Source organism: Triplophysa rosa, linkage group LG23 (assembly GCF_024868665.1).
Source record: "Triplophysa rosa linkage group LG23, Trosa_1v2, whole genome shotgun sequence".
In the NCBI taxonomy this organism is placed as follows: Eukaryota; Metazoa; Chordata; class Actinopteri; order Cypriniformes; family Nemacheilidae; genus Triplophysa; species Triplophysa rosa.
This window is the reverse complement of record NC_079912.1, coordinates 19311260-19325087: the sequence shown is the minus strand read 5'-3', so window position 1 is coordinate 19325087 and position 13828 is coordinate 19311260. Positions and strand designations below refer to the sequence as shown.

The 13828-nt window shown below is 39.4% G+C and overlaps 1 protein-coding gene across 3 annotated transcripts in view; it reads right to left on the bottom strand.

Annotated features, from left to right (window-relative positions):
• st18 (ST18 C2H2C-type zinc finger transcription factor) overlaps positions 1-13828 on the bottom strand; it is a 58158-nt gene that overhangs the window by 27479 nt on the left and 16851 nt on the right. For all 3 annotated transcript variants that reach the window (XM_057322787.1, XM_057322788.1, XM_057322789.1), the window contains 2 exons: positions 3775-3887; positions 1226-1271 (listed from right to left, as the gene is read on the bottom strand). In XM_057322787.1, coding sequence (XP_057178770.1) covers positions 1226-1271 — 46 coding nt within the window. In that variant the 5' untranslated portion in view covers positions 3775-3887. The remainder of the gene's footprint in view (positions 1-1225; positions 1272-3774; positions 3888-13828) is intronic.

The window sequence follows — 13828 nt, the reverse complement described above, 5'->3', positions numbered from 1 at the left end:
AGAGAGAGAGAGAGAGAGAGAGAGAGAGAGAGAGAGAGAGAGAGAGAGAGAGAGAGAGAGAGAGAGAGAGAGAGAGAGAGAGAGAGAGAGAGAGAGAGAGAGAGAGAGAGAGAGAGAGGAGAGAGAGAGAGAGAGAGAGAGAGAGAGAGAGAGAGAGAGAGAGAGAGAGAGAGAGAGAGAGAGAGAGAGAGAGAGAGACAGAGAGAGAGAGAGAGAGAGAGAGAGAGAGAGAAAGAAGAGAGAGAGAGAGAGAGAGAGAGAGAGAGAGAGAGAGAGGAGAGAGACAAAGAAGAAACGAAGAAGGAGGAGAGGAGAAGAAAGAGAGAGAGAGAGAGAGAGAGAGAGAGAGAGAGAGAGAGAGAGAGAGAGCATAAGTAGGAATGTGTGTCAGTGGGAGAGAAATCCCATTCACAGCTTCACCTCAGTCTCCCGGCGAAGACTCAATAAAAACCATCATGAAAGCGCATTAAAGGGCCAGGCGCTCACGAGAGGTACAGTACAAGGCACTAAACACTTGAATAATGATGTCCCCAGCCATGCTTTAGTCACTCGGCCCATTCAAACCGTCCTCCTTAACTCGTTTGAAAGAATATTGCCACATAATGAAGTCACTGTCTCTGCATAATGCATTGCCGCGGCAACCGCACCTCTCTCCACCTAAATAGGATTAATATTAAAATTGACAGATCTGATGTGTAGCTGTTAAACCAGCACTTCAGATCAAATATGTGCGGGGAAGAGGCTGCGAGAGCAAGGAGGGGCGGGTCACAGGAGGAAGCGGGTCTGTCGGGCGGGCCGTCACGGTGACAAATAAATGACTGCACTGCGGCATTGTGGGAAATGTGTTGACCTTGTTTATGCGAACTTTGCAAGGGGCGAATGAAATGCAATGCACATGTTTACAAACACTGATAATACACTGCCATCAATTGATTGAAATTTGAATCACAGATCTGTGTAATATAAAAATAGTGAAATTAACCATTTAAATAATTCTAATTTTAGATCATTCATTTTTATAAAGAAGTCGTTAAATGTCATATGCAAAGCACTTCTAACTATTTAAATACAAAATAAAAGTTTTTCTCGTTATATATATTGTACGTGATTACATGTCTACCAAATCAGATTTTGTTTGTAACCTAGTCAAGTCAATCATATTCTTATTTTATATTTTAAAAATGTTTGTTAATAGTATTATAGTAAAAAAATGGAGTTCGTTTACCGCCATCACAGATTTCACTTCGATTCTCTTCACTGTCGGCCTCCATCTGGAAAGTAAAAAAAGTAGAAAACTTAATAACAAATAGCAATTTTCAATTTCAGAGATTTATAATCCCGTTTAATAACTCATCTCCACAGGATCTCATCACAAAAACGGCGGCCACGTTCTGTTCAGCTCGGGTTATTAATAAGTAAGCCAGATTAGTGTCACGGACGACTTCATGACCGGGCAACATCGCAAACACTTCATTTGAGGCGTTTGTTCGCCAGAGTCCCGTCTGCATGGGTTCATAACTTCAGAATGTAAAAATTACAGGATTACTGTAAATAACAGTTGTAAAAAGCCAAATCCAATCCTGGCGTGTGTGATGGGACATTATCACAAAAATGAAAGGTCATTGAACTTTACGACTGATAAAACAGGGAAATTTCGGCTCCATTACGAGCGGCAGGCTACATATTTTCGTTTGATGGGGTGGGTTTAATTGCCACGAAACGCAACAAACAACAAGCGCTTTACTTTCGAGAGGGTGAGACGGGGCGGGCGAAAAACATAATAATGCAAAATCACGCCACAAACAAAAGTAGCGGGTGACAGTAGTGCGCATTCAGACAAAAAGAGTTATTAATACCGCTGCACCTACTCACTTTCTCTCGCTGCACTATAGCCGCTCTGCCAGCACCGCCTTGCTGATCCCAAATAAAACCTATTAAATGTAATTATTCTGGGCTGATGGTGCTCTATAGCGGTCGGAGGGTCTGGTGAGCTCGGTGAGTCACTGGCTTATAATGGGAAACATGACTCCTATCTCCCCTTCTCTCGGCTTGGCTGTTGTGATTGAAGCCACTGACCTGTCATACATTTATAATAGGGGGAGCAGGTGTGGCACTGATGGACCTTAATTTCCTTTAATAAACCTTTTATGTGGCTCTCTCTTAATGCCATGCCGGCCCTCTCCCGGCTCCCGAAGCGTAATAGCTTCATTACTTTTGATTACCGGGGGCCTCTATTGAGACAAACAACTCCCAAACACTATAGATTACATTCTGTAAAACTAATGTACCTGATTAGTTCATTACGCGCGCTCGGTGGCGGACGCGCAGACTCCGCGCCAGAAGTGGCCCGACACTTCCGCGCGCCTTTTTTTTAACGCCAAAACTATTAAAAACGGAGCAAGAGAGGTTTTTGTTTGATTTGAGTATTGCTTGGGGTTTCATTCGCCGCAGAAATGAAAAGAAATCTTTTATTAGCCCAGGCTTTCTGTCGACAAGTGTGCGGATTTTAGAGGGTTATGTAATGCGATATTTTGGGGTTTCTGAATGGCTTGGAAAGACTTCAACAAGAGCAGGAAAGAGAGAACGGGCAACAGCTGGCCGCTAACAAACCCTTAAATCACCCCCGTCACCAGCCTGCAAAACCAAAGCATACAGTAGTCAACAAGCACCTCAGGTATCGAGGCGATTTTCAAGCTAGCTTTTAGAAGATTGTACAAGTGATTCAATACAAACCAGTTTAACGGGATTTTCCATGTATACTGCGAATAGTGTAAATGTTTTATAAATCGGACAGACGTGCCTGGCCTGAAGTTCACTTATGGTCAGTATTTGGTTATAAAATTACAAATTATTTTATATTTAATTATATTAATATTCATTTATATTCATATTTGATTGTATATTAATTGTGGTAACTTCAATTAAATCTACCAGAAGTTAAGTTTGGGCCACATAACATTTGTTTATGCCGCAGAAAGCTATAGAATACAATTATTTATAAACATATTTATAAAACGGTCAGTTCTAGCCCTTGATTCTGGTTGAGCTTCACGTCATGCCTAACAACAACGCCCCTTAGCTGTTATAAAATGCATTGTAACCCATGGCTTCTTGGGGCTTATTGCTACGTATCTCAGAGAAATTCGTAACTATTTCACGAAGTGGCTAATTCCTACGAATCGTAATTCGATAAAAATCGTACGATTATTCAAAAAAAGCTATAACAATGCCGCACCCCTAAACCTAATCGGCACTGCAGATCGTACGAAAACGTACGAATGACATCATACAAATTCGTATGAAAGTAGTTACGAATTGCTATAAAATTTTACTGACATTATGATACTGTATAAGTTGTCGAGAGATGCATTTTGCAGATGTTTCTGTAAGAAAATGCATATTTCATTGATATGACATAGTGAAGTTCATTCAGTTCAATAATAATAATATTAAATAACATTATTATTTACATTTACATTACATTACATTTAGGCATTTAGCAGACGCTTTTATCCAAAGTGATTTATAGGTGAGGAAACAATGAAGAGTTAAGTCATAGAGGTAGCAATAGAAGAAGTGCTATAACGAATATATGATTTAATATTCATTATTGTTTAATTATATTTTTGACTAGCGTATACACAGATAATTTACATCTGTGTAGAACTTTTATAATATAAATATTATACTGTAAAAGTAAATATTCATATACATATTCATAAACTTAAAACATTTCAAATGCATACGAAAGATAATCTGATTGCCAATTATTACCTTTGTTGGTTTGGCCTGTAATAAATAGGATGTTCTGCGAGGTCCCCGCAGGCTCCGATTACTGCACACGCTTCTCTTCAGCTGTTCTGAGACGTGAGTGTGACATTTATGTTCTGAGGGCAGAAAAACAACAAAAGATGTGACAACTTGAATCACACGTTTAACCGAGTATTTTTGTATCATTAGTGTGAAATCAATCTTTCAATCAACGAATGTGTCAATTGGAAAGAAGTGTCAAACATCACAGCAGACGTGAAGTTATGGTGGTTACATGGACGTACGATTGATATACGGTTGGAGACGTTTCAAAGTAATGATGTTTTATTTTCCCTGACAAAACTCAAAGTGCACGCTGTTTCGTAATTCACTATTGCTTGCAAAACTAGATTTGGGAGTGAGATGGTGGAATCTGTAACTCTAAACGAGAAACCTGGGAGCGAATTAGCAGACAAGACCTCATGTGGCTTTCTTAACAAGATGCAAATTGATTGCTTGACAGAAATCAAATAGCTTGTGTGTAATTAATACGGTTAATCCGGGAAGAGTTCGGTGTGATTGCGCGCACCGGGGACAATTTAAACACCGCGCAACACTCCGCTATTGCTCAGCCATTCATGCCTGCTGGCTTTCAGAGCGAAAGAGAGAGAGCTTTGTGTTCGTTATGGCTCAAAACTCCCAGCATCTTCTCTCCCCCCACCGCAGGGTCCGGGGACGAGGCCCCCCTCATTAGCATAAGAAGAAAGACGGCCCACTCCTCGAGCGTCCCGTCATCTGCTGAATCATTATAAGGGGCTTTCTCTCGCCCCTTCCGCGCGCAGGCAGCGTCCCTCCGTGGGCCGGCCCGCTAATGTGCACGGCCCCTCGGTCTCCAAGGAGACGGAGCTTCCTGATGTGGCGTGCGCACGCCTGCGTGTGTGTGTGCGGAGCCCGTGCACTTTGCCCTAACCCATCTGCTCTTTATCCCAGCGAGAGTGCATGAAGAGATACACTTTATGGCCTTGAAACCTCATCAATGGACGTGATTTGTTCGCAGTAAAGCTACACGGTGACCCCTGAAAACATTGAAAGATTGATGTCTGCGTATTTTGGGTGGAAATAAATGCCGTTTGGTATAATGAAATTGGGCAAAACTGAAACGCGCATGATCATTAAGATGAAACACAATGTTTGCGTGCATCCAGAAGAGACAAACAAACAAACTGTAAACAATGCGCATGGCAATCACATTAGTGTTATCTGCATCACAATCGATCCCTGGAAAGAATGATTTTATTAAACTGATAGGAAACACTAATAATCCACATATAGCATTGTTACATTGCAAGTGCATGGGACAAACAGGTCATTTTTAAATGTTTGTTTGTTTGTTTGTTTGTTTGTTTATACAAATCGAGACGCAATGATCTATGTTTCAGTGCAGAAAAAAACTGTTTATTTACAGAAAAAAAGTAATAAGTGAGCCTGCCATCCGCATGAAAAACACTATAGTAAACTGTAGTAACTTCTAGTATACTGTAGTATATTAAAGTCATTGTACTATAGTATAGATAGTCTAACTACTATAGCATTCTGTAAATTGATCAACTGTAGTATAATTTAGTATTTACTATAGTAAAATTGAAACACTATAGTATCTAGGAATTTGACTACAGTTTACTATAGTAAATACTACAGTATACCACAGTATTTTTTCTGGGGCTGTCAAATGATTATTCACGATTAATCACGATTAATCGCATCCAGAATAAAAGTTTGTGTTTACATAATATAGCCTATGTGTACTGTGCATGTTAATTTTGTATTTATAAACACTTACTCATACATGTGTATATATTTAGGAAATGTTTACATGTATTTATTTATATTTACCAATAATGTAAATGACATATAAACGTTTATATATTTTTTTTAAATATATGCATGTATGTGAATGTGTTTATACGAAATTGTGCATAGTACAGAGACAAATACTATGTATACACAACCTTTTATGCTGGATGCGAATAATTGCAATTAATCGTTTGACAGCCATAATTTTTTCATGTGGGATATAGTGTCTTGGACAAGTGACATTGAAAACTTTTTTCAGGCAAACTGATCTTCAAGAAAACAGAAAATAAAATCCTTTAAAATGCTAGAATTAGTGTGGTCTCAAACAAGTTAAGCTTTTTAACCACAGAAAGTAGATTTGGCGCATATGTAATATACACATAAGGTATTAATTTATATGCACTTTTTGATACTTTGTACAAACGAAGATATTACATTGATATTTTAATTTATATTGCAGCAAGATGAACTCTTTTGCTTGCATCAAGATTTAAGGTTTGCGACCTAAGATGTTCTGTAACGACAGAGCTTTAAAAAAGCAAAAGAAATAAGCGTGAAAAACGTCTGAGACGCTCTCGTCCTCTCCTGAACGACTGTTATGATTAGATTGTACTTTCGGTGTAATTGTGGAATAAGCACTATGTACCACTAAACAATGAATAAATAAAGACCTTGAGCTCTATCTCTCCCCTCCGTCCAATCAGCCTTCTCGTTTCCTCCTCTCTCTCTCTCTCTCTCTCTCTCTCTCTCTCTCTCTCTCTCTCTCTCTCTCCATATCACCTGTCTCGGATAAAGTATCGCACACGGAGAGTTATGAAGGCGTGTGTTCTCATGGCAAGGTCACTCTCTCTATCTCTCTCCTTGTCTTTTTGTTCGTCCGGCTGGAAAAGGGTTAAGGCAGGAATGGATTTAATTATGGAATGAATGGAATCACAATGCGCCCGCAGCAAGTTTGTTCCTCCTTATTTATTAAAGCTGCTGATGGTCCAGGTTTGATGAGCCACTCCGGGCGTAATTGAGTCATCACATTGAGAGGGTTGCATGCATTCAGAGAGGTTTATCAGCTCCAAACAGACCTGATTACTGGCAATTACACTCTGATCTAGGATGGTGCCGCTGGGGGGAGGAGGGGTTACTTGTGTGTTTATAGTTTACCCCAGGAATAATTTCCACATTCATTTCACATGCTAAGTGTTTCTTCTTTTCTGTGGCGGCGTAATAAAGCGCAACGAGACGGAGAGGAGCGCTTCACTTTGGTTTGCCTCCCGTGCTGAATCCCTCCGCAGTAAAGACGAGAGGAAGGAAATGATCGTAATTGAATGCGAATCGGAAGGGCGGTTTGGGTTTTGTTTACATGCCCTTTGAAATGAAAAGCAGAGAAAGGTGCGAAACAAACTTGTTTTGAAATATCTGGCCCTTAGCGTGACTCTGTTTGATGTGTTCGTAATCAATTATGTTATTGCATTGATACCTTTTTTCGGCTGTTTACTGATATTGTTTAAAGTCATTTAATGGGTGTCAATAACAAGGTAGCATCTGAAACGAAAAGATTCATATCCATAGATCATAAAATCACATCTGCATGTTCACAAAACAAGCATTCTGCCGAAAAACAAAGAGAGAGAGAGAGAGAGATTAACAGAAAAGTGGCACAAGATTAGATGGGGCGGGGGAGTGTGCGTGTGTGTGTGTGTGTGTGCGTGCGTGTGTGTGTGTGTGTGTGCTGTGCGCGTGCGTGCGTGCGTGCGTGCGTGTGCGTGTAAAAAGCAGATTTCAGTCCATATAGTTCATGCCAGAGACTTGAAACTGTGAAATCTGAGAACTCAAAAGCTGCTATTTGAACTTGTGTTTGCTCCTGGAATTTAAGGCTATGTTTTCTTTCTAGGGCAAGTATAATTAGTTTCAGCATAATTACCTTAAAGTGCATCATGTGTCCTGAGGTCTAATGTGGGAGGAACTTCAAAGATACACTTGTTTCCAACTGTTTAAAGCATCGCTCAACTGATAAATTATTCTATGAGAAATCTGCCAGAAAACACACATTCTCTAAAAAATAAAAGTTGAAAACGCACTGCCAGATATCCAAAGACACACAGACGACTGTACAAAAGTGACCAAAATAAATAAATACAGTATAAATGAGATAAAGTGAAAAGTTTAGATATTGGATAGTTAACCCTTAGAAGTTTTTTTAATCAACCACATCTTTAAAGCATAATAATATTAATAATAATAGTTGTATTATTTTTGTTAAAATATAATAATAATAAATAACAATATTAAATGTTTTGTTTTATTAATACCTTTTATTAATAATGAAACAACATTTGACATTATTATTATTAATATTAAATAAATGAAAATATACAAACTTTTTTTTATATTCATTATCCACAGTTGTACTTCAAATACCGTGATTACTATAGTAAATCCATGGTAAATTTGTGGTTACTGTGGTTTTACTATGGGGCAGTAAGGGACAGTATGACTCACTTCAAAGCAAAACTATTTTCTTTTTCAAAAACGCCGCAAACATCACATTTAAGTTTTGGGCCAACACATGTCGAAAAACTATACAAACAATACAAAAAAGTGAATCGTGAATCGAACGGGAACCACTTCTGATTGCGACGGAGGCCGGCGTCACGAGGGCAAAACTCAGAGTTTCAAATAAGTTATTAAGCAAAGCGAGTAAACATTTCCTTATGCAAACATCCTCACAGCGTTTGACTTGTAAATTGGGGATTTGGCACAAGGCAAACACGTCAACCCCTCTTAACGTGGTCTGGAGAAACATAAAAGAGGACCTGAAATGAATACGAGACGGGACAATGAAGGCCAGGTGCTCGCAGGAACTTCCACGGCCGTCTCTGTTATCAGCACACACGATCCGGCCTATTGTTTCAGGCCGGGAAGGTGTCTCAATAGAGAGAGGCATGAGTACTACCAGGTGGTCAGCAATTTGTTGAAGCAGCGGCTAAATCCTGGAGCACAAAAGGCAGGTCTCCTGAAGCCCTCGGGTGGAAAAAAGAAAAACTGGAAGGGGGAAAGTGTACGACGGGCGGGTTTGAAAGGAGAAGACCCTTTAAACTGGTGATTCCTAATAAGATTGCGCTGAAATGAACAGCCCGCGTGGCAGCTGTACTTTTCCCAGGGTTAATTACCTTTCACTGCACTTGCCTAATGAGTCAGCTGTTCGTGTCATTAAACAACTCCACTTCACCGTGGCTTCTTCATCCTCCGCAAACACTATCCCTCCTGTTTGCTCGCTCGCTCGTTCCAGCCGGGGGTGGGGGGGAGACGGAGAGAGAGAGGGAAAGATGGCACTTTGTGGCATATGTTTGGAAACGGGCGGTCAGTGACACCGTAACCCTGACACAGTCTGCCAATGCAAGTGATTGCACTTGAGATTTAGTTTCACTTGCATAAACTGCTTTTCTGAAAAAAACTTTTCCGAGTCGCCGGCGATTTCAAGGCGAGGGTTTGCATAACACAGGGGGCTTCAGGAGGCACTTTGCTTTGCGACGGGTGTCAACGCTCTCAAAACCACTAGGGATCAAGGCAACAATACCGATTCATCTCAAGACCTTTAAAACTTCCAGCAAAAATCACTTATAGAGCAAGTTTATAGAAATTCCGTAATTTGCACTAATTCATGATGGAAAGCTTATAACGGATTCTAAATCAAGGTGGGAAATGATGTTGTGGTTATACTTAAACCCACATTTTGTTTCGAACAGAGATGGCGATAGAGAGGCAAACGTTTAATGACCCAGTCTGTGAAAACCACACAGCAAAATCGCCACGTGTTAAAAAATCTAATTAACACTCACAATGTATATATAATCCACACTCTCAACGTGTGGATTAAGTTAATTTGACCTTTTTTAACACTGCCAATTTTGCTGTGCAGTCTCAAAATCTATTTCTGACATAATGAGCATCAAAGTCGAATTTCAAGCATTCATTTCACTATGATTTCAATCTCTGACACGGCATTACTCAGTCAATATTAAAGCTGTCAATGTTATATCTTCAAAGAATCTCCTTTACATTACGTAGAATGATTTTATATAGAAAACTGTAAATCACAAAAAATGACTTCAGTTGGGTTTTCACATGCAGGGTCACATCTCTGGTTTGTTGATGAATTACAAACACAAACAGACAACAATTGACTTCTTAACACACAATCTGAATCAAACATTGATCAAAGTCAAGCGGCGTCTCAACGTAAGCAGGTCTATAATACAGCGGAAAAGTCGCCTTTGGCCTCCAAACAAACGCAAAGCTCCCGCTCCTCTGTTTCAGCACATCTCCGCGTGTGCCGTCATCATTTCAGTAAGACGTGGCAGCACACATCCAGGCGGCTCGGGGAGTTTTAAGTGATTTTTGCCAGTGTGTGGCGAAATCCCCCGGCCACCTGGATTACAAACTCTAGTCCTTTAACTCATGCCAGTCTAAATCCATGTTAACTCGGATTTACCTCTGGCATAGGAATTCCCAGTCCGAGTAAAGCTTTGTCTGGAAAGATTCGAGCCTAAGTATTTTATGCATTAAAAGGAGGGCGAGTGGGGAAATGTGATTGAACTGAAAAGTCCAATGGGGTCGAGGGCGGGAGATCATGGATGTATCATGTATCGTTCTGTAATCCTCTAATAAACAGAATGGATGCATGAACAATTTCAACATGAACTTGTTGACAATATTGTGAAAATATTGTTTGACAAGCGAATTAAACGTAATGCAAACGTGTTTTTATATGGAAGTGTATAGCTAACATCACAGACAAACACAGACATTTCTATTCTTTACTTAAAAAGGTTAAAAGAGCCTCGTTATGAGTTTAAAACAAGCTTGCCAGATCAGCAGATGGAACTTCAATACCCTTATATGCGTCAATAAAACGAATGATCTTTAATGAAATGCAAATTGGACTTAACTTCAGGATTTAAGAAAAAATATGGACGCCGAGGAGAAGGGTAAAGACTATTTAACACAACCAAATGTTCAATACAGATGTACTTTATAAACTGGAGACATTTTATTTTCTGTGACTTAAACTCTTAACTCACATTCACCAAAATGTGATTGGCTGCAACTTCAGATATTCATTTTGTTGTCTCCTGACTATCCAATTTCAAAACAAAAAGCTACACATTTACATTATTATACATGCCTATTTTTATATGATTATATTGAAAGAAAAACATATAAAAACATAAGAATAATGCATTATGAATAATAATTTTACTTCTTTTAGTGCAGAATGGAAGTTGTTCAACTTTGAGAAACTGGGACTATGATGCCAGAACAATATTTTGCTCTGAAAACTATTTTATATCGATGCCTCTGCACAAAAGTCTTTTTGGATAAACACCGAATTAATAACTGTATATATATAAAAATCAGTTTAACCCGTTACGTGAAGTCCCCTAAACCAGTCAAATTGAACCAGATCCATATACGTTTGGATGATAAAAATAAACAAACTTTTAAAGAACTTTACGTTAGACAGTTACCCATCGAAACATCCACGCTTACATAACCAAATCATAAACAAACATCACTTAACTTAACAACAATAAACGAACAGAACATGTTTCACAGCAACAATCAAAGTGGAGAATAATATCCAGGAGAATAATATCCAGGAGAATAACCCACAGCTAAGATGAGCCGTGCCTCCACCAGCATCTGTGCACTGTCACACACACACGACCCTGGAAATGACAGCTTTATGAAATCACAGCTCTCGTCTTCATGCGTTTCATAGATCAAACCCTCCATTCAGCCAAGCATCCTTCTCACCCCCTGCATCTCTCTCTCTCAACAAACACAGACGTGAGGACACAAACACGGTCAGCGGGGCAGGGAAGGACCACCTGACTTACCACATCCACACGAGCTGAAATGAAAGGTGTCGTTGGTGAAGAGTAGAGGAGGTGGGGTCGGGTTAGCGATGCGTGTTGCTGTTGCTGTTGTGTCACGTGGCGAGAGGGAAAACCGAGCGTTTGCCTTCCTTTCCCCCCAGTTTCCCCCTTCAGCCTTTGTGCCACTCATTTCACCGGCAATCTCATTAAGCAGCAACGCACAATGGGCTGAACTATTTCCAGAATAAATACACCACATGGTGACCCTCAAGGTATAACTCACGAAGGTCTGTCGAATCTCATAAACGACGGCTTGGGAATAACACCATCAGGGGTGTTCAAGCAAAGGTCAAAAAATAAATAAATAAAGACAGAATGGATCGCTTTGATATTAAGATCTGAAACGTTCATCTGTGTTTTAAATATTCAGGCGTTTCATTTAAGAAAGAAGGATGGTTGATGTAAAATACTGTGGGGAAGTTGAGATGTGCACTTTTATGAACTCACGTTAAATTAGAATATTTACACTTTTAAAAATGTATTTCACACCACAAGACCATTTAAAATAAACTAGATAAGTAAGAATGCCAAGTAGCGACAAGTTAAAGGATCATTTGAATACTTCAAAATATGTACACTTTCCCTTATTCTTTTAAAAATAAATAAAAAATATTTTTCAAAATATACTAATCAAAATATAAACAATAATACATCCGAAAATAATTATTTATCAAATAAATAAAAAAGGAAAACATAAGCATATTTATAATTTCGGAATTTAATTTAAAATATGTAAAATGATAATAAGGTATTATAGATTGAAATAAAATAGATATAAAATACAGACATATTTTTAAAGAATTCCTGTATTATTTACAACCTCAAATAACAAAAGCTATTATATTCCTGTATTTTTATCATTTCAGTGTTTGGGCAAATAAATCACGAACAGCAATATTATTCTCCAAACCGAAAAGAAACATGTGACGTTAGATGTCCCTTGTGTAGGTTTCACATCGTATTGTCTGCTTTCATAATTCCATGTAAAATGCATTAAGGTGGCACTCAGACCAGTGGCAGCTGTCCATAATCAGCAGGGACGTGTCTATTGGCTAACTTGACCCATGTCAGGAGACAAAACAAACACACAGACGCACACACACACACCACAAAAAAAAAGATTTCAAAAGCCCCGGACTTGCTGTGCGAGGTCACTGGAGATTTTCCAGACAAACGCAATTCGGAGGGGTGTGTGTGGTGTGTGTGTGTGTGTGTATGTGTGTGTGTGCGTGTGTGTGTGTGTGTGTGTGGTGAAGGGGTGGTGGATGGTGCACTGAGGGGGGCTGTTTGAGGGGGGTGTTGAAGAATAAAAAAGGACAGGCTTAGAATCTCATTTTACCAGACCGCACACAATCTGGGCTCCCACTGAACTATCTCTGCCTGACCGCTTTCTATTTATCCCTTATCAGTGTTTACCAACCGCTACTTCTCTTTCATTCAAACTGTGAGGCTGTTCTCCTGCTATCAGTCAGCAACTGACATCATGGAACGGCCTCAAAGGCAAGAGGACGGGATCAAAACTGAACCAAAGCTGTTTAAACAATACAACAGAGGAAATAAATTCATAAATCCTAATTCTTCCCAGCCCACAAGGGTACAGACAGAGCCTTTATAGTTAGGCCAACAAACACTCCCGCAGCCAATGAGGTAACTCGGCTATCAAGGTAGATGCTGCAATGTATTCAGAGAGAGAGAGAGAGAGAGAAAAGTGTTAAAAGGCCCGTGTTATTTTAATTACACAACGTGGCTCTCTGCCTTTTCGTGTCAGGAGAGTCAAACTTTTTCACACCTTTTTTTATATAAATGTTACGCTGGAGTGCGAGCCGATGTTAATGCAAGAATTATTCAGCACTCTATACGTGAGCGTTTTCATACTTTCTTATTTCACTTCCGTCACGTAAAAGCATCAACAACACAGTTCATACATCAAATCTTTAACAACCAATCAGACGTAAAGAGCAACAGAAGGCTGTTTCCAAACTGAATTTATTGTGAATGTTGTTTAAGCATTCGCTTTTGTTTTAATTTACATTTCTGAAAACGCATTTTTGGGAATAGAAATTCCGAAGTCGCCGCATCAAAGGGTCGGCGCGAAAAATCAAACGTTGCTCTATTGTGTGTAATCTTGCTGCCATGGTGCTGATTTCACTTCTGTTTCTCAAGCACACACACACGCACGCACACGCAGAGCTCTGTTTTCCTGGACTACTGTTCAAAAGTTAAGTAATTAATTACATTCAGACCATCACCAGCTGCTCCACAGCAGATGGAACATTTTTAAAACCTTGTTG